General features: G+C 41.6%; 1 protein-coding gene across 1 annotated transcript; it reads right to left on the bottom strand.

Moving 5' to 3' along the window:
* Window positions 1-1,375: 1,375 nt before the first annotated feature.
* Window positions 1,376-9,092, bottom strand: RBBP7 (RB binding protein 7, chromatin remodeling factor; the record flags this gene model as incomplete). The annotated part of the gene is made up of 12 exons (XM_079536718.1): window positions 1,376-1,444; window positions 2,026-2,136; window positions 2,940-2,997; window positions 3,415-3,491; window positions 4,024-4,101; window positions 4,192-4,318; window positions 4,744-4,904; window positions 5,408-5,523; window positions 5,817-5,990; window positions 6,471-6,613; window positions 8,813-8,957; window positions 9,077-9,092. 12 exons carry the CDS (start codon window positions 9,090-9,092, stop codon window positions 1,376-1,378), a joined length of 1,275 nt encoding a protein of 424 aa, XP_079392844.1.
* Window positions 9,093-21,930: the final 12,838 nt, after the last annotated feature.

The following is a 21,930-nucleotide window of genomic DNA, read 5'->3' on the forward strand; positions in this document are numbered from 1 at the left end:
CCATCACATGCATGCCTCATGGGGGAGCTTGAGGTGTGGCTGGAGCTGGGACAGAAGCATGGTCTGTGTACTGGCTGGGTCAGGCTACACCCCTCACTTTCACAGCAGCCACCCCCAGCCTCTCTTTGGTATCTATATGTCAAATCAAAACCACACTCAGAGAACACGTTCACTTCCGCTTCCTGCACATCCCACACCAATGCAAAGCAGACAGCAGGTCTCAAGGTAAATGCTGAAAAATGCCCTTCTCTTTCTCTTATGTACCAGAAAGTGGATGATAACCTGCTGCAGATAATGACCAAAAGGCATGGCTGGGAAGGCATGTGCTGGAAGGAAGTCAGCTTATGGTGGTAGATAGAAGAGCATCTTCCTGAGAAACAAACTCCTGAACTGCATTCTTTCTTCCAAGTACTGATGCTTGTAAGAAAGGGACACATTAAGCTACTAGATACAGGAATATCCAAAACACAGCATTCTCAAGTTGTATCAAAACTCTCTGCTGTTCAAATCTCCCCTTAAAAATGTGAATATTCACCTTAACTAGCAGATTTCTGTAAGTGAATGGCTGAGCAGTGGGTTGACCTTGGGCAGCAGCTTAAGCACCCACACAGCTGCTTACTTGCTCTCCCTCATGCATTAGAGCAGAGAAAAGGAAGAAAGAAGAGAGAAGACTTGTTAAATTAGTTGCTATTGCCCAGCAGCAGGCTAATGTCTTGCCAGCCTCCTCCACATATCACTGTATTTTAGACAACTGCCTGACCTGCGTTTAAAGTAAGAATTAAACCAGCAAAAGCTACAGGAGGGCCAAACCCATGCAGTATCAATTCCCAGACTTCGCAGCATGAAAATCCTCAAGTACTACACTTCCTTCACTCAAGGTCTTTTCCAACCTTGATGACTCTCTGACTCTATGTTGTATATAAACAAGAAAGCATTCACCTTAAATCAATGGACAACAATTAAATATTCTATCAAATACATTTTATTTATGCAAAGCCAAGCCAAAAGTGTTATGTAAAAGTGAAAAGCTCTTTTTACATATTAATAAAAGTTTCTTTTTTTCTTTGCTTCCCCACTTTCATTGTGGGAAAAATTAGGATCTGATTTACAGGAAACAACTGAGTTTGATTAAAAATAGACAAGTTTTCAGTCATTCCTATTTTCCTTAGAAAGTAAATGCTGTACAGTATACAACAGCTCAAAGTCCCCAAATAACCATTGGGTATCCCATAACAACTTGACTATACAAAACTTTTTGTGCCCAATTAATAATGTTCTTGTCTTGATGCAATGCCTTTTCTTTTCCTTAATATATTTATACAGTAGATGAATTATATTACTATGTCACATCCAGTATTGCCTCAAGGAAGAGAAGTTACGTTCCTTGACCTTCCAGTTCTGCTGCTGCTATATCTGGTTCTTCATCATTGTAAATGTTTTCTGCCTAAAGACAAAATGTTACATTACAAGTGGTAGACAATCATTTTTAAGCCAACTACAACACACACACACACACAAAAAAAAAAAGGTAACACAAAGACAGCAGAAAGATCACCCCTATTTTAATGGAAACCTCTCCCTGCCTTTTCTTGAAGAGCAGCCAAACTCAGGAACGTGCACGCAGTGGTTACACTTCAGCATTTGTTCTCCCACATTCTTTTATTTAGATAAATCTCAACCATTGAATTCCTTAACACGAGCATATTGTTTTCCAGGCATATTGCAACTTCAGCCCAAGCACACAATTCAAGTTGAAGAACAAGTATGAAAACTGAAAGAGTGATCTCTGACACCAATTTAAGGCTGTTAAGCTTTTTCCTCGATTAAAAATAGGATTTATGCTATTGTAAAGTGTTTTCTTCCATATTTACATTTTCAATTATCTTGTAATTTAAATAATATGAACTAACTGGAGAGTTGCTTTCAGTCACTGAAGATGCAAGCTGTCCTAGGGAGAACAAGTCATTCCAGCTTCACTTATGTGACAAGCTTCAGAAGAAACTCATGAGTTGTTTTGACACTCACCATTTGCCATATCTGCATTATGTTGTCCTCTGATACAGAACAGATGACCCAAGGCTCATTAGGATTCCAACTGAAGTCTGAAATTTTGGCAGTGTGTCCTCCATGAATAAACTGTTAAAGAACAGCAACCAAAACAAAACAAAACAAACAAAACACACACAGCAAAGAACACAAGCTTCTGTAAGTCATTTTGTCTCTGTTAAAAACCTGTGATCAGCCTAATGAATTTAACTGGGGAATAGCTACAGAAGCAAAAGGTCGCTACTAGAGATTCACACTATGGATGCAAAGAAGATAAAACACCACATTCAATTCATCACATAAAGACATGGAAGCAGTCCCTGAGACAGCACTGAAAACAATAGTTTGTGTTTACTAACAGCAATAACCAAGTGACATCCTTGAAACTGTGCTCCTTCATGAAAGGTTGGGTTACGTAAGCCTGTCACATTTTATATCCATTTTCTCGTCTAATCACATGAGCACACACAGAGTTTGCAAAGGAAACTGAGAAAACAAGCTATAAACATTTTTAGCTTATTTCCTGAGGAAACCAAACAAGACCTAAGCTTCAGAATTTCTACACCAGTAAGGTTCTGAATCTACATAGGAACTCTTCTGTCTAAGAGACACAATCAGAGGAGGAGGCTTGACATGCTTCTAGTTATAGATGAGTGCTGACAGGCCCATGGCCAAACTCTAAGTGTGGTTAAAAATGAAAATGTGTAAATCATGTCTAGTATAGCTTTGAAAAACTGCTTCTTTAGAACTGAGTAGAGGAAGCCTATTGCAAGCTAGAACCATGGATTAAAAGTGAGGTAAGAATTGCTGCACTTTTAAGAGCACAGTCATAAGGCATTGTACTGCCATACAGGCTGCCATGCCAGCAAACTGTAACCAGGAGAAAAGCATACCAGGAGTTCAGGAGGCCCATCTTCTGCATCCTCTGCAGATTGTTCTTCTCCAATTTTACTATAAGAAAGTAGTTTATACCTTTTATTAACAAGCAAAATTCCAAACCCGGTCAGTTTAAGTTACCAGCTCCTAGCCTTTGTTTCAAGAATTTGCTAATGCTTTTGATTTCCCTCACTGTCGAAAAATTACAAGCCTCAGGTATAAAACATCATTTGCCTTTATTGCAACTGAAATAAAATCTAACTTGTGAAGCTCACTGAAGCAAAAATCAATAATTACTAAACACAGCAAAAAACTTTGCAATAAAATCTCACAGGAAAGTAACATTAGAAATATTGTGCTGCTTCTACTATATAACTAAATGACTGAGTCTGAGCTAAGCAAGAAAAGCTGGAGAACTGTACAAATAAGGCAAATCTGCAGCTGCTTCTTCAGCATATATGTCCACAGTAAATGAAAAGAATTATTCTTCACCTTAGATCCCACACATTAAGCCGACGATCAGTACCACTTGAAGCAAGGATTGTTTCATTATGAGGAGACCAATGAACCTATGAAAGAAAACAATTTGACTGGAGCACAACTACTCATTTCTAAGGCACATATTGAATAGCTGTCCCCTGACCAGCAGTTCTCAACAACTACACTCAATAAATTAGTTTATTCCAGCACAAAAGCCACCCTATAACTCAAACTCTTGCTCTAAAGTCATACAACTTGTCAAATTGAACAGCCAACGTTATTTCAGTGCAGCAGATTTAAGATACCATGAATGTAATTGCCAGTTGCTTGGACACTACTCAAAAGGCTGAGCTCACAATATTAGATACAAACTCAAGTTCTCCTCACTGTAAGATGTTTTAGGGACAACTTCTAGAGCAGGCTCCCAGTATCTCTTTAGCAGTAAGTTGTCAAGTGTGGAAAGAAACAATGCAGTACTATCCCTCATTAATGGAACCACAGTTCAGTACTTCTTTTAAACAGACATCTGTCGTGGTTAGTCACCACACAAAAACCCACACGTTCTTGTCCTAGTCACTACTCATCTAATTTTTGTTACAGCTTGTGTGAAAAGTTTCCCACCTGAAAAATTTCATCCTTGTGAGACTCAAAAGAATGAAGTTTCAATTTCAAGTTTCGAAGATCCCATAAAGCGACTGTCTGGGAGAAGAAAAAGACATTATTACAATAATGGCTTTAGAGTTATCATTTAAGAATATGTGCAAATTTAAGGTAAACACAAGTAAGAACCTTGTCAGCCGAACCAGTTGCTAAAATGAACTCGCTGTATGGATTGAAGGACAGACAGTTGACCTCAGCTGTATGAGCATCAACAGAATGACTCGGCTTGGATGTAGTATTAGATCTCGTGTCCCAGCTGTTGCAATGAAGGGTTCGGGGGAAGAGGGAGGAAAAAGTGGAAGAGAACAAGCATAAGTTTTAATGGGAGGTTACTATTATTAACCACAGTACATGCTCAGAAACCATTGTATTACTAAAACTAGTCTGAATCTACAGGTTTTAATTGCAAATCCTCCTAGGGCTTTTGTCTACTATACATAAGCAGTTTGCATCAGGAACCTGGTGTACATATTAATTACAGTCTACTTTCACATGATGAAAACACATTATACGATGTGCAGATTTCAGAGCTTCTGCAGCGTTATTACAACTGATTGCACTAGAGAGCTATATTAGACTAACCCAGACTTCAGGCATTCCTTAACAACATTACAAGTGCTTTGGACTGCTCCACTGACAGCACACAGCAGCACTAGCCATCAAGCACTACTCTTAACTTACATCATAAGCTTCTGATCGTCAGCCACAGATCCAAACAGAGACTCATGAAGCAGATGCCATGCCACGTCTTCTACTACTGCAGAGTGCCCAGTGAAGATTGCTTTTGCATCAACAATTTTGCCTTCTTTTGGTGCAGCACTTATATCCCATAAACACACAGTCTGTAAATAAGAACCATGGTCTATTTTAAGTGAGAAGTCAACTGAGTTATTAATGAATTCACAGAAAACTCAAGGCCCAAAAATTATTCTAAAGTCATGATAGCAATTTACAAAAAACATTCCTATTCCAGTACATTGTGTTTCACTTATAAAGCTCAACGAAATCTCTTGGCTATTAGTTCAGTTGATCATTGACAGTCTTTAATACATTGCCTCAAACCCAAGCCAGTTTCAAGGGTGCTCCAATTTCTTCTAGCAGTGAGAACATTCTGTTCTTACTTCACCCAGAACATTACAAAGAACTGGTTGCCAATCATAAGCTAAAGTCAGCCAACATAATATTCTGTAATACAACACGTGAGAGCTTCTCCACATAGCAATATAAATATATATACTCATATATATAAATATATACACTCATCCTGTTCTTCCCTAACTGTCTATTGCCACTTTTTTTTTTTTTTTTTTAAGAAGAAAAAAAACCAAAGGGATGTGTTTTTTACATGATCATCTGATGCACTGAGAAGATGTCCTTTCAAATTTGAGTTCCATGACAAACCATAGCCTTCTTTCTGGTGCCCTCTTAATCTAAGATCTGGATTACACTCTCCATTTGGGTCTGAAAGAAAAGAAATTCCTTTCATTTATCTTCATCTTGCACATCATCCATGAGAACACCTTTATTACTTAAGAACTTTGTTTCTGTTGTAACAATCACATTTTACACAACAGTTTTCTAGTAGAGCGCTGCTTCTGTGGAGACTGATTAATGGCTAAGCACGACCAGTTAAAGTCACTGAAGATCTCTGCCTCCTTATCCAGTGTCCATCAGCTATGTTCCCACTTACAACTAAATACAAGTTTAACCCAGCAACGGAAGCATTTTGCTTAGCTTCAAACAGTCTGACCCACCTGGTTTTGAAGGATGTTTAGTGTAGTCAAATACCAACACGTCAGCAGAAGGAGTTTTAGTAGCAATGATGCATGGATTCTGTGGCATGTAACGAGCGCGATTCACTTCGCCTTCATGGTTAATTTTAATCTCGGTTTCAATTTTGCCAGTCACAGATCCAAACCCACCAAACTCTGCATTTGACAGAAAAGGCTCAGTTGATAATCCATTTACAGCAGTTGATATTAAACAGCATTTTGTGTTTCTCCCCCGCTCCAAGAAACCATAGTAAGCATCTTAAAATAACAATACAATAAAGCCTATGACAGTTAAGAATCACATGGCACAACATTAACACTTTAAGTATGCTGAATCATTTATCAAACAAACTCCTTCAGAGCTCTAATCCCTACCTGAGATACGTGTATATCAGCTTTCATCACAACTAACAGAAATGCTAAGCGGAATTGCATATCATAATCTTACTTGAAACTTGTAATGTTGGAAGAACAACTTATTTTAGTTGCTACTATATGGAATCCAAAAATATGGATATGGAATTAGTGTGAACTGGTAAGTACCTGCCAGCTTTTAATAAAGTCACACTACCATTAGACAGAATGCTTACAAAGGCTACAGCTAACACACAACTGAAGAATGCATGCATTGCCCACCTCCTTTCTCACTGTCATACTGGGAGGTATCAAACTGATCATCATTGGGTATCTGGACTCTTGCAACAACCAGGTGGTTCTGTTCATCAGAGGTGTGAGTTCCTAAAACCAGCCAGTGTAGAGCATAATCCTTTCCCTCTGGCCTGTTTAGAATAATAAAATTAATGCAATAAAAAGCATGCTCAGTTCTAGAAGTTTGATAGCTAGCAACAATAAATCCAAACTTCTTAAGGGTGTGGAAAAAAAAAGAAGACTAGCTTAAGAGATCTTTTATCACAAGAGACTTGTGCAATAGAGTGTATCTGACTCTAACACACGCAATCCAGTGATACAACCAGCAAGGCTAGAGTGACAATAAAAGCCGGTAGACACTGCCATTACAGCTTGAATGCAACAATTAAAATTTGCACAGTAGCTACAGAGCGATACTAATACCTACTTAAATCTTTAATCCTCCTAGCAGTTGCATGATACTGATTTTAAGAACTATCAGCACTATGTTCTATACTACTAAGAAAAACTGCAGCCTTCTCTTAAAAGTGTTGACTGTTAACTGTTTTACTAAAGTATTCAGAAGCTCGTTTTAAAATTGCACAAATCCTACCTAACTAGAATCAAATTCCTCTTCTGGCAGTTAAACACAATATTTAGTAATAAGTAAAAGGCTGAAGGGGCAGTGTCATTCATCTCTGAAAGGATAAAATTTGAACAGTCAAAAACACGCAGCTTCTGCATTCTATAAAGCAAGAAAAAAAAAAAACTACTTAGGTTATCAGAGTCCAAGCAAACAGGTATGACTGGGGCAATCATAAATCACTGTAGGTATTATTTACTCCACTTCCAAGGCATCATCACACATTTTGAGGGTGAAAGACAACGCACACACAGCGCACACACACTTACTTGCATCAGGAACAGGCGTCCCATCATGCCAGGTGTCATACAAAGAGACTGTCCTTGCCTTAAATGGCTTACAGATTTTGACACTCGATAACTGGAAATACCAGGTTCTAAACTGAACATTAAGTCAATCTGCAAAATACGAGGCAAGCAGAAGTGTTCCTCACAAGGGCTCCACACCCTCAAGCCCCCACTCCATTTTTCTCTGTGCCATCACTAGTTAATCCACATCTCTCAACACCGTTCCCAAACAGCCTAGTATACAACAGATTATCTGAGAAAAAGTAAACCACCCTGGGATTACTGCATGAACTCAGTGTGTAATATATCTTAAAAGCTAGCTGTATCCAGCTCACAACAACGCAAGGGAAGTGGTCCTTGTCCACTATCTTGATGGAGTCCTGAATGGTTACTCTGACCATTTAGAGTCTGTACTAACTGACACATGAACAGAATGCAGTCCCATCTCCAAAGTTCTCTAAGAAATGGACTAGTGAGTGTACGCTTCCAGAGACAGGTGGAAGAATGGGAAGATCAAAATATATGAAGCTGAGGGTGAGCCAGGTACAAACAGGATATTAAGTGTTAGTTTTATGAGAACACTATCCCTTTAAGTTCAATCTTGTGACAAAAGAATAAAACTACAGACAAGACAGCTTCCATAGAACAGCACTTTGAAGCACACATCAAGAAAAACAGCATTCAAGAAGTTACTGTAGCACATTTCTTTTTCCAATAAGAATTCACTAGAGAAGACAGTAAGAACAAGTGCATTAGAACATGTTGCAATACAATGCCAAAGATTTCTCTCCTCACACCTCAAGTCAACATGGAGTGTTTCTTCTCAAAACTCCTGCATACCCGAAGGGTTTGGAGTGCTGTGAGTGAGACAAACTGTCACACACTTACAAAGGAGAGTTCCAGCATTGTTCAGTCTGAAGTATGCTCAGACCTTACTGAGCTACAACAATTGAAAGGAGATAATGGTGAGGTGGGGGTTTGGCTCTTCTCACAAGTAACAGCAATTGGATGAGAGGGAATGGCCTCAGGTTACACCCGGGAGATCAGGTTGGGTATTAGGAAACATTTCTTCTCAGAAAGAGTGGTGAGGCAGTGGCACAGGCTGCCCAGGCAGGTGGTGGAGTCACTGTCCCTGGAGGCTTTCAAGAACCGTGTGAGGGACGTGGTTAGTGAGCACGGTGAGATGGGTGGTTGGACTAGATGATCTTACTGGACTTTTCCAATCTTAATGATTCTGTGATTCTAAGGCAAGTCAGTGCAGCCTCGGGTGCTTTGAGTGACTTTGCCAAAGTGGTTAACTGAGACAGATGGAGCAGAACGAACCAGGCTAGCAGGAGGAGCTGTCACAGCATGCAGCCAGGCACAGGAGATGTTGAAGCGTCTGCCCACTGCTACCTTCCAGGACTGCATCACTCCCTCACCTGGTCACATCAGGCAGCCACTGCACGGTGAGGCTAGGCCACTCCAGCGCGTGTGTCATCACCAGATCGTACAAGAAGGGGGTGTTCTTCTTCCAGATCTTGTACTCCTCACTGATGACACGCTCCTCCACCGTGTCCTCCACTACTGGGGGAAGAGTCGGGGTCGGGGCTCGGAGCGGGGTCCCAGAGCACCCTCAGGGAGGGAAGCCCTCCTCTCCACACAGATAGCCCGACCGAGAAGGGACGGGAGGGAGGGTCTCCTACCTTCCTTACTCGCCATTTCAGACGAAGCGAAGAGACGGCAACAAACGAGCACAGCAGGTAACGACGCCCGGGGCCACCGCAACTCCTCCTGCCGCGCGCCAGCTCGCCGAGTTCCAACTCGCGCCGCGGCGCATGCGCCACCGCCGTCCGACGCGGCAGCCAATGGCGTGGCGCCGAGGGGGGAAGGGTGGTGGAGGCGCGCGAGTGAGGAACGGTGGCCCCGCCTGGCGGAGGCGGTTCCCAGGGCGGGGTGCGCCGCGGTTGTCGGGCGGGATGGGGCGCTGTGAGGGGGGGCGGCTGAGCGCCTCCGGGGTGCAGGGCGCCGGGACTCGGGGCCCGAGGGGTCGGGTGTGTCCGTGCCGCTGTGAGGGGCGGGTCCGGCGGCTCTGAGCGGATGAAGGAGGCGGGTTTGCTCGGGGAACGGCGAGAGGTGTGGACGCGATCACGCCGCGTGGTGGGGCTTTAAGTAAAGCAAATCCAACGGAGGTGCGAGAGGACGGGTTTGGTGCTGTTTGACTGCAGTCTGCCGCCGGCTTTTCAGTCGTGACCTGAAGGAAGCAGCCTGGAACGTTCCCGTGCACGACGATGAAAATGGAAGCAGCCAGGAAACGAGTTAGATTGTCCCAGTCCCCCTGAGTATTCAAAGAGACACCTCCAAACTGCATGGGTGTCCTTTAACATGCTGTGACTTGCAGTCTTTGTATCGATTCAGTATTAAACTCAGGGAGCAGACATCTCAGCACATGATTTAGCAGAGGGTTGTTAGTTAGGGTAGTATGGTCAGGTTGCAGTTGGACTTGATGATCTTTAAGGTCCTTTCCAACCTGAATGACTCTATGATTCTGTGATCTTCATCAGTGACATGGAGGAGGGGAGAGAGTGCACCCTTGGCAAATGTGCTGATGGTACAAAGCTGGGAGGACTGGCTGACGTGCCAGAAGGCCGTGCTGCCATTCAGAGAGACCTGGACGGGCTGGAGAGTCGGGCAGAGAGGAACCTGATGAGGTTCAACGTGGGCAAGTGTGGGGTGCTACACCTGGGGAGGAATAATCACATGCATCAGTAAGGTTAGGGCTGACCTGCTGGAAAGGAACTCTGGAGAGAAGGACCTGGGGGTCCCGGCGAGCAGCAGGGTGACCATGAGCCAGCAGTGTGCCCTTGTGGTCTGGAAAGCCACCAGTGGTATCCTGGGATGAATTAAAAAGAGCGTGGCCAGCAAGTCAAGTGTGGTGATCCTCCCCTTCTACTGTGACCTGGTGAGGCCCCACCTGGAGTGCTGTGTCCAGTTCTGGGCTCCTCAGTTCAAGAAAGACAGAACTTCTGGAGAGAGCCCAGCAGGGGGCCACAGAGATGATGAGGGGCCTGGAGCATCTCCTGTATGAGGAAAGACAGAGAACTGGGGCTGTTCAGCCTGGAGAAGAGAAGGCTGAGAGGGGATCTTATACCTATATATATATCTAAAAGGCAAGAATCAAGTGGATGGGGCTACGCTCTTTTCAGCAGTGCCCAGCAACAGAACAAGGGGCAATGGGCACACACTGGAACACAGGAAGTTCCATATGAACCCGAGGAAAAAAAAATTGAGGATGATAGAGCAGAGGCTGCCCAGAGAGGTGGTGGAATCTCCTCCTCTGGAGATATTCGTAACCTGCCTAGACACTTTCCTGTGCAACCTACTAGAACCTGATTTAGCATAGAGTTGGCCTTGATCTCCAGAAGTCCCTTCCAACCCCTACAATTCTGTGATTCTGTGAATTCTGTGCTGCTGAGGTTCACGTTCCTTGAGCCCCAGGAAGGGCTGAAATCAGCTCTTTGGTGGAGCTTGCTGTGCTCAGCTAGAGATAGCAGCAGGGAGACATTCAGCCAAAAAGAGCCAGCATTTTTAATTTCACTCTGTGAAGACACTCAGTTGGCTGAGCCTTCTACAGTCTGAGCTCCAGTTTTTTCAAACAAGGAATCCAGTTATGGGAAATGTTTATGCCTAGGAGAGGTTGGCGTGCGCTGGGGCTGGGAATAGCAGCCAAAGACTGCAGCATGGGAATTGGGGAAGGAGGCTGAGGTAGCCAGCCGGCCTCTTCAGCAGGAAGCATTCTGTAACAAACCACTGCTTTTTTGGCCAGGGTATAGAAAATTGAAATCTTTCAGTGAAGAAACTAAATAACTGTATATTAGTCTTCCTTACAAACCTGCATCAACTGGAACTAAAGCAATGCGTGGCATATTCAAAACTTGATTTTTGTTGAATTAACTGGAAGCTGTAAAATCATCTGCTAGATAGGCAGTATGTGGAGTGAGTGTGTTAACACAAACATGGCCTTGGCCATGCTGGACGTGTTACCACCTTGCCTTTGGCAATACTTACCAGTTGTTTTGGTGTTTGCTGCCGAGTATGTGTCTAATCCTACAAAGTGCTGAGGCCTTCCTGAAATGTTAGAGGGGGAAGACTGAGCTTTTCAGAGCCTGTATGTCGTTACAGCGTGTTGATGACTTAAAACTCAAATAGTGGATAAAGGAAATCTCTGTTAGGCTTCCTGGCTTTAAGTGACCTCTGTTAGCTCTCAATGAATGTGATTTAGCTCTCACATGTGATTTCATGGACCCTTAATGGATCAAACCTGTATGAGCATTGAGTGGGGTGCTCACTGTGCCTTTTACTACGACAAAATTTGCAGTATATTTTTTTTTGTCACAACTTACCTGGAATATAATGAGTAAAACATGAGTTATTTTTTGAAAGCGATAAGCAAAACTGTCTTTCAATGATGTCATGTAGGGCTTAGCTGAGCAATGAATTTAGAATTGCTCCTCAACCCTGCACTAATTTTTACAGGTTGTAAATCAAGTTGGATTCTAATGGGCTGTGAGGAGCAGTGCTGCTTTTGATGAACAAAATCTGCCACATCTATACATCAAAATAGTGAGTGATCTGCACAGTTCTCTTTTTCTTTTTAGCAATTGCACATGGCCAAATTTGCTTTTAATTGAAATCCACAGAAGACGAAAAGTCCTAGTGTTAAGTGCTTTTCTCACATGGAGATTTTAATGGAAAAGGCAGTTTATAAACAATACAGCTATCAAAGAGTACACATCATCAACTCTTTGGCTGGTTATTTGCAGTTCAACAGCATGGTCATATCTGTGACCACACATCTAAAACATATCCTTTGATCCCCAGGCTTTGTAAAGAAAGTAATTATCCAAGCCCATTGTTCATCATAGGCAGTATGTAAAATACAGCATAAATTAATTCTGAAGTAAAACAGTGACCTGAATTGTGAGCTTTATTTTGTTAAACCATACTCCTTTCAAACCAAAGCATGAAATACTGCATTCTCATTTCAGTTTTTTAAAGAATCTGTCTTCTGCATTCTCAGTTGTACGTGCTGCATGATGATTCAAATTGCCAGATATACTTACGAAAAATAATCTTCAACTATTAATTTTCAGCTTGAAGACGTGTGCTGATTTATTACTCTGCAAAGAATTAGCCGGTTTGCTGATGCTTATGTCTCTTATATATTATGCAGAGCTGATGGATGTTCACAGCAACAGCTCCACAAGCAAGTGTAGTTGTTACTGTGAATGACCATCTCAGAAAATTGTTTAGAGAAGATCAAGTTTGAACAAAACTTCAAAAATGCTCATTGGAGAAGTAAAGTAGCACCCCACTATTTATTATTTTTTAATGCATTTGCTACCATTGCACAGCCTTTTGGGGCCTGCTTGAAATAAAGCACTGTTTCCATCACAGGAAAAGCACACCTCGTATTAATTGATGGAAACTTCCAGTCACAGTTTCCTGAAATGTGACGGTGTTCTTTTTCCAACTGCTCGACCAGCATTTTATTTTATTTTTTGTATTTACACAGCAATTATTAACTCCTCATTAAAAAACTGCACCTAACCCTAAATACCCTGATCTTGAGCTGTTGCAGCATCTTGGACTTTCTTGTTCTCTGTTGGTGATGTAAAGTTTGGGATTGCCTAGAGACAGCATGTTTCTGTCACTTCACTGCTGAGTAGGCTGGCTGTGTTTCATCCTGATACATAGCATACATGCTCTGCAAACAATAGCTTTTGTTTTACAATGAACAAAGCAGGAACATCTAAAGGGAAAGGCACCACTCACTCTGCAAATATATGCAGCACCTTAGACCAATACTCTCAGCTCCTTGTTGGGATTGTTCCCAGGCATTTGGATACTGTAGCGTGAAGTTATGGGCTGCATAGTTTGTATAACTAGTCTAATTTTCACACATTCAACTGACCCTTGTGGATTGGATTGAATGAGAAGAAACATTCTGCCAGTCTCGTGCACTTCTTCGGTCTTGAAGAGTATGCAGTGCTTTACCTTTGATGTAGAATATGTTTATATTGGAAGTAACAAACATACAAATGAAGCTTGTTCTCATACAGCAAGTCCCCTTTCTTCATCCCCTGCCCTGAAAAACAACATTAACGTGGCACTAAGCCAAGACTAATAAGTCTAACCCCACTAAACCCTTTTTTGTTATTTGCCATGGATGTGACAGTATTCCCTCAGCACTTTGGCTTGCTGGGCTATTTCAGTGCTCTGTGGAATTTGCTTAGCATTGTCTGTGCATTTTTTAATGATTCCAAATAGAACGGCAGGTAAGTTTTTAGAGACACAGATAGCAACACTTATGTAACTGGCCTGTTACATTTCTATTGTTTTTATGCAGAGTTGTGGAACTAATGGAGTATGTCAGTAGCTTTTCATGTGTCAACTCATGAAACTGCACTGCAGCCTGTGCTGTTTTCCATGCAATACACATCCAAGGGGATATCAGGTATGTTTTTGTTGTATAGTCTGCTGAAAATCTGCAGCCTATTGGCCTGGATAGATGATTGCTCCCATGTAGAGTCTGTAGATCTATAGGGATATTAAAAGAAAAGGAAAGAATATTTTGAATATAATTTGGCATTTAGATAGAAGTTAAAGATGTGCCCCCAGTACAAGAAAGACAGGGAGCTGTTGGAGAGGGTCCAAGTGAGAGCCACAGAGGTGATCAAGGGGCTGGAGCACCTCCTCTATGAAGACAGGCTGAGGGAGCTGGGCTTGTTCAGCCTGGAGAAAAGAAGGCAGCGGGGTGACCTCATTGCAGCCTTTCAATACCTAAAGGGAGCCTATAAACAGGAGGGGAATCAACTCTTTGAAAGGGTAGATAACAGCAGGACAAGGGGAAATGGTTTTAAGTTGAAGGAAGGTAAATTTAGGTTGGATGTCAGGGGGAAGTTCTTTACAGAGAGAGTGGTGAGGTGCTGGAACAGGCTGCCCAGAGAGGTTGTGGATGCCCCGTCCCTGGAGGTGTTCAAGGCCAGGTTGGATGGGGCCCTGGGCAGCCTGGTCTAGTATTAAACGTGGAGGTTTGTGGCCCTGCCTGTGGTGGGGGATTGGATATTCATGATCCTTGAGGTCCCTTCCAACCCTGGCCATTCTGTGATTCTATGATGTGTGAATTTGTATAACAAAGAGTTGATTTTCCTAAAAGTACACATGCTTAAGTGAGTGCAAAAGGAAGGTTCAGTAAAATGGAGGGAGACATCATCTGACTTCTAAAGCCTTCCACCATTTGGCTCAGCACAGTGGAACTCCTTGTTGCTAGTTGCCTTGGGCTTTGCCCTTGCAGTCTTGTGAGAGGAATTTTGGGAGCAGGGATGGGTTGGTTCCACTCCTGTGTCTGGATAGTGGGACTCAAAACAGGCTGTAATCCAAAAGCTTCTATTTTCAGTCATATAGGAAGCAGTCCAAACTACTGCTCTCAATAATGCACTGAAGCACAGTGAAGTTCAGGGAAATATAAGCCTTCTGTGACTGGAAGTGCCAAAGAAAATGAATGGGAGATGTTTATTATCATCAATTCCTCCTCATCTTCCACTCTAGGGTCTGAAAGCCTCAATAGTATTCAGTGAAGGAAAGGGATTTCTGTACATGCCTTCTGGTCTGGGGGATTGTCTCTCTCTGCCAGGACTGCCTGGTTTCCTTATTCAGAGTCTTTTGTGAAGTCATCATATGGTTTCTTTCTTTGTTCTTCACTCTTTATTCTGAGACTTGAAGCAGTTAATAATGGCACTGTCTTCAAGGTTCTGGTATCTCAGAGGTGAATCCACTGGGGCAGGAACTGTGCCAGGCTGCTGTAGCTCACTGATCAGCTTCTGTGAGAAAGAAGACTTTTGTTTGTTCTGTTCGATTTGCTCAGTTGTTCTGAAATATCATCTTCAGGTGCCACCTTTGAAAGCGCAAGGGATCTTGAATTTTGTATCCTCTTCTCTTTTGAAGGGTTTTGAATACTGAGAACCACAGCACTGCACAGATTAGCACTGGGTCAGTTGCATGTTAGATAGCTGACCAACAGAGTCTAGGGCCAGATTAACTATGGGTTTAGTTAGTACAGAGCATCATGTGAGGGAAAGAGGGCGAGCAGAAGGGGATAGTCGTTGAGGTTGGAAAAGACCATATAGAATACCTAGTCCAACCATAAAGCCATCGACACCATGCCCACTGACCACGTCCCTCAGTGCCTGTATAATCAATGAATATTTAGATATTATAATTACAAAATAAACAAGAGAATGAGGCAAAGCAGGTTATGATAACAAAAAGAGAATAGATAGGACGCTATCCTGGGCTCACTTATGAAACTCCAGCAGAGTGGATCCCCAGAAGAGATCCTCCCCCACCGGTAGCCAGCTCTTAAATGGGTCTAGGAGAGGTACAGCCAGGTTCCACCCTTTCCAGCAGCACAGGTGAATTGCCTTCACCTGTACTCCCAGGGCTGACTCATTGCTTGCCTCAGGTGGTCAATCAGGCCACGATTCAGCAGTTCCCATACAGTGCCACACCTCTGCTTTTCTTGAAAGCCTCCAGAGATGGTCAGTCTACCACCTTCCTGGGTGGTCTGTTCCAATGCCTTACCACTCTTTCAGAAAAGGAATTTTTCCTACTATCTAACCTGGGGAAGAGCAGAGATGGTTCCACTGAGGCTCCGATACCAGATTATTTTATGTCAATTTGGAGATTGCACCTGTAGACTGTGCAAGAGCTTTACTGCTGGTTCACTGCAGTGTCTGGAGTGTTCAGTTCCCTCAGCAGCCAGCGGGCAGTGCAATCTCACTAGCACTTGTCTGTCTTCTGCAGATGAGGAAACTGAATGTGAATGTGGAAATTCCACTCACAGACTTTAATTTTATTCTGGCATGGAAGGAAGGCTTTACATTTTCTATTTAGGTTCTGTTATAGATGAGATATTTAATTAGGATTTAAGTGGGAGACAGTTGAGCTAAATATGAGTACAAGGACTCCCAATATCCCGGGACAAGGCTGATACCTTATTTGAGATGCATTTACAATATTCTCCACAGACTTTTTTTTTTTTTTTAAAGATTTAGCAGAACAACTGCTTTGCAGAAAAGCAGCACGACTGGATCAAATTAAATAAAGCCTGAATTTTAAAAGCACTCTGTGATTTGAGATACTGCAGAGAGCTTCTCTAAGAGGTGTCTGAGACTAAGCATCTATCAGCTGAGGAAATCCCTAACACTAAGGGGTTTAGAAAAATCTAAGCTTTAGTATTTCCATACAGCTGGAAATGTAATGTAAACAGAACCTAAGCAACTCGGCCAGAATAATTCAGGGAATCAGAACTGCTGATTGCTAATCCTAGCTTAAGTTTCTAGCCTTATTCCCAGGATGCTATGTTTTGTGTTTTCCTTTGTTTTCTGCAATGAGAGATGCTGTGCGGACAGTAAAGCTGTGAAGACAGCAAACGTGACACCTCTCCTCTCTTTCTTATGAAAGACCTGCTTTTTACTGAGGCTTACAAAGACAAGACAGATGACATAATGTATTTCTGTGTGAGAGGTAATTTTCATTTTTTAAAAAGTTTTGAACATGAGACATTAAGGAGGGTGTGAGTAACCTGGTTTCTTTTTTGAGAATGTGACTCAGATGCAGTATGTTGGGTGCTAGGATGGCCTCATTATTTGTTATGCGTTATGTTTGCATCTCCATACCACGGTAACAGGTCAGAATATGATTCTATCAGCACTAGTAGCACACCATAAGAAGGCATCAGCTGTTGACCTGAAGATTTCTTTTGTTCTTAGATTTTGAGGTGAACACAGATGGATAGAGAAAGGTGGGGCTGTCCGAGATGACAATCATACACAAGCATTTATTTTCTCAACATGGTAACAACTTTCCTGGTAGCTGTGAACATTTGTAATGAGAACTTGAAAGAGACACAGTATGAAGGATGAGGGGAAATGGCCTCAAGTTGCTCCAGGGTAAGTTCAGGTTGGATATCAAGAAACACTTCTTTACAGAAAGGGCTGTTAAGCAGTGGAATAGGCTCCCCAGGGAGGTGTTTGAGTCACCATCCCTGGATGTGTTCAAAAACCGTTTGGATGTGGTGCTCAGGGACATGATTTAGCAGAGGGTTGTTAGTTAGGGTAGGATGGTTAGGGTGTGGTTGGACTTGATGATCTCTAAGGTCTTTTCCAACCTGAGCAATTCTGTGATTCTATGACTTTATGAATGCTTATGGGGAAGCTGGGCCCAAGTGAAAAAAAAAGGGAATAGATAACTTTTTAGATAATGCTTAATTTTTTAATTCGGATTGCCTCTAAAGAGATTTACTCTAGGACCTTGATAGTAAGTCTTCAGGGATTAATATTAGCGTTCTAGTTCAGATCAATAGTGAATTTTTGAAGCAAACCTTTTGATTGTCCTCACCTTCTGCACATTTGCTTATAGCATGTAGTGGTCTCAGAGCACGTGAACTGGATTCCCTTTGAGGGAAATTAAATCAGAAATGTGTTCCAGCTGCCGACAGGTAATCAGGCATACAGAATCAAATGACATAATCTACAGTAAGAGGCAAAACAAACACGTATGTTCAGTATAAACACCTCAAAACCAATCTAGAGATCCACTCCTATTGCATGATTTGCTTGTTAATGTAGAAAATTATCTTGTTTCTTTTATATATTTTTGAAAGCAGTACAACTTTTTGATAGTTTCAAGTGGTCTTTGGTTTTATTTCTTAAATATGTAGATATTCTGTCTGCTGTATTGCTTCAGTGGCATTTGTTTAGGTAGCAACGTTACTGTTTGCTCAGTATCTGCAGTGAAATTGCACCTATTTCAGGACAAAGTTTCTAAATGCACAGTAAGCATTTAAAGCATTATCTAAAATGGTGCATTGAAGATGCATTTCAAACGCTTACTCAGCATTTTGGCAGTGGCACAGATCTAGCAGTGTTCATGTGGGGAAAAAAAGGAAAACAACAGTTAAAGATGATGAAGGTCAGAAATTCTGTCTCAAAGGACTTTTAGAATAAAAAATATATGTATTATACAGGCTTAAAAGAGCATTTGGAAACACTCTTCCCTCTTTTTCATGGGTGGCCATAGAGTCATTCATCAGTCTCTCCTCCCCTTGCTTTCTCAGAAGTGGAAATTTCTAGGGGCAGTACTCTACTGATCTTTTAAGTGTTTTATTAATACCTAGAACATTTTCAGATCCTACAGAATGCTTCAGAAGATAAATATTCTGGTAGCATTTGGAATGCAAAGAAATGAGGTGGCAGGCAGAAATATGAAAACATTCTCCTGTCTCCATTTACACAGGCAATAGGAGAGGGAAAGGAAGAATTTACCACAAGTTGTTAAGTAGTAATGATTCTCCCTCTCAAAATCAGCCACAGGGAAGTGAGGGCCCCAAGCAGATGAACCCCAGTTCATCCCTCAGACTTTACGTTGACTCGTACCGGTAACCACAGCCTCTCTTGTCTTAGGGCTTAAATATGTATGAAATGCCACAGAGAAGGTTACAGAATAATTACAGGTAGCACTGGGACTGCTTGAAATAAGGGCAATTTATTTTTTTACTGTCACTGCAAATCCCAAGTGCTCTTATTCAACAAAGACTTTGTAATATAATATAAATAAGTAACAAGATAGATGGTTAAAAGCAATAGCAAGATAAAATGATCATGCTGAAAGGTAGAAACAGAGATCCTCACTCCTACAAAGGGATAGAAGAGTACTGAACCGTGTTACAGGTATCAGGTCATTGTAATTCATTCTTAAAAAGAATCCAATATATGATGTTAAGAATATAAAACAGTTTTAATACAATGGAATCCTTGAAAAACATTGCATCTGTAAAGTATTTTTCTAAGGAACTGATAGTGGCTTTAAACATGTTGTTTACACAGGTATATAAACTTAAGCCTATAGAAAGCCCTTTTCCAAGTAAGATGGGGCAGTGTGTGGCAATACACCAGCATGTGCTGCCATTCTGTGGCTACATTTCTAGATTTTTCTAAGAAATTAAATCTCTGTATGTATTCATTGCTTTCCACCAGGATTGTCTCTTTCTCCCTAAGAAGAGACATGAAAGGAACAAGGAAAGGATTGAGGACAAAACAAAGCTCCCATAGATAAATATGCCATCTGTGAACCATGAGAACAAAATCAGAGAGAATTTCAAGAAAAAGGCTAACCAATTATATAAGTCCACAATACAGTACTGCACAATGAAAGATAGCAATGCTTCCTACCAGCATTTAGATAGTAGCAAGTAGAGGGAAGAGAACAGTGTAGCAGAAAGATGAAGCAAGAGACAGATGTAATCAACGTATTTTCCCTAAACATCTTGTTTGGTACCCTTGAAGCCATCGAAGGTTATCTGTAGCTGACACTGCAAGAGGGAGTAACTGTCCTGGGAATCTGCGTGAAGGCAAAAAATAACCACTGCAGATGCTATCTGTCATGTCAACATTCATAGTTCGTTTTCTCATGGTCTTTTCTTCTTCTCTCTATCCCTTCCAGTAAGGACCCTTCCCTCTGCAGTTCTGGCAGGGAGTTTCAGCTATGTCCAGGGACTCTATATCCTTCAGCAGTGCTTATTAAAGTTTATCAGGTGGTGTTTTACTCATAGACATCAGATGGAATTACTCCTTGTTTTGACAAAGCAAAGATAAATGAAATGAAGAATTAGCTTAAAAATGCAAATGCACATAGGATTTATACTTCCCATAAGCTGTATCAGATGCAAATTTGTCATCTTAAATATAGACTATCATGGTTTTCACCTTTAACAGTTTCACCAGAGTGAGTACTGTGATCATGTCATCCCTGTTCCTTCTGGACTACTGAGTTACACAAAGTGGCTGTATTCTTTCCGACCAAACTCTCCTGTGGTCTACTTTACTGGATATTATCTTTAAATTAATGTTCACACAAGAATGCTTATCTAGTTGCAATGAAACTTCTAACTCGAGCTGACTGATCTAGCAGAAGCTAGAACAGGAATTCATGTCCTGAGCTGTTCATAGAGCCATTTTGCCATATGCAGCTGTACGATAATATCATCCAAACCGGTCACTTCAATTCAGAATACTGATTTGCAAGGGATCAACAGAATTGTCAGAGACAACTCTTACTCTGCTGTAAGCAGTCATGACATAGATTTCCATCCAAGATTGATTCCACTTTTAAAACCATTAAGTTTCCTATTGCCTGTGTAAGTGGAGGCAGGAGAATATTTTCATATTTCTGCCTGCCACCTCATTTCTTTGCATTCCAAATGTTACCAGAATATTTATCTTCTGAAGCATTCTGTAGGATCTGAAAATGTTCTAGGTAATTAAAGCATTAATTAAGTTTCTCCAATGCCCTCCCCTCATTACCAATTTTGAAATTACTGAATAAAGTGTTAGGCAAACAGAATTGGGATTTGTGAACCACTCTGCCCAAGAGAAAGGTAAACCCATTAACTATGTCCGTAACATAGTGTTACACAATGGGAGGTACATGTCCTTGCAGGTTATTGGTGCCAGAAAAGGCACTGCAAGACCTTATGCTGGGAGAACACAATTTTAGTTCCCAATCTTCTGTGTCAGTCAGTTTACCCATTCACAGCTTCATGCCCACATACCTGGAAGCCCTAAGACATGTGCATGCCTATGCAGTTTTGCTGGGACCACCTGTATGTAATACGGATGGCAACAACAAGGTGCTGTCAGATTGTCACTACATTTCTTGGATGACAATAAACTAAATTAGGACAGGTTTATATAACCTTTAGGAGTCAACAGTTAATATGGAGCAATCAATCTTTTTGCCTCTATGACTCCTCAGCAAGTCTGATGCCCCTTCTCTTTGCTTGTGCATGTCACTTATCTTTATGATGATGGTCTGTCTTCATGCTGAGCGAAGAGGGAGAAGAATGGCACTTCCATGGTGGTGTAGCCTTGTTACTTTGCTCCATTGTTTCTTTTGGTACTGTCAGACAGGCCTTCCCATCCGTACCAATTTTAGTATTTATGTTACATAACTTTACACCATGTAAGGGCAAACAGGTTTTTACATGGTTTGCTGTAAAGGAACTCACCCGGTATATTAGAGTATTTATTAGAGTACTGAGAATCCTGGTGTATGGCCCCAGAAGTTGTGGCACAGCAATGCAAGTGTGGTTTTAAAATGTCTTACCTCAAAGGACATTTGAACATAATCATTGCTCTGCAATGAAGTCAGCTAAAGGTCATTTTCATGCCTGGATATTGTCCTTTAACCAAGGTTACCATTCCTGCTTTCCAACCAGTATTCCTCCCAATATCACAGGGAAGAAAGCAGGGGAATGCCTTGCACTCCTTGACAGATATGTCACTTTTATGAAGAAGCAAAGCTTTTTATTACTAGAACTGGGAAAAAAAAGACAAACATTTAAGCTCAAAGTTCTTTCAGCAGGTCACTTGAGGTACAGAAACAGTTTAACAATGCTTAATGTAAATCCTCCAAATACATATGTATTCCAAGCTGTTTC

This window comes from Tetrao urogallus (genome assembly GCF_951394365.1).
Source record: "Tetrao urogallus genome assembly, chromosome: 1".
Lineage (NCBI taxonomy): Eukaryota > Metazoa > Chordata > Aves > Galliformes > Phasianidae > Tetrao > Tetrao urogallus.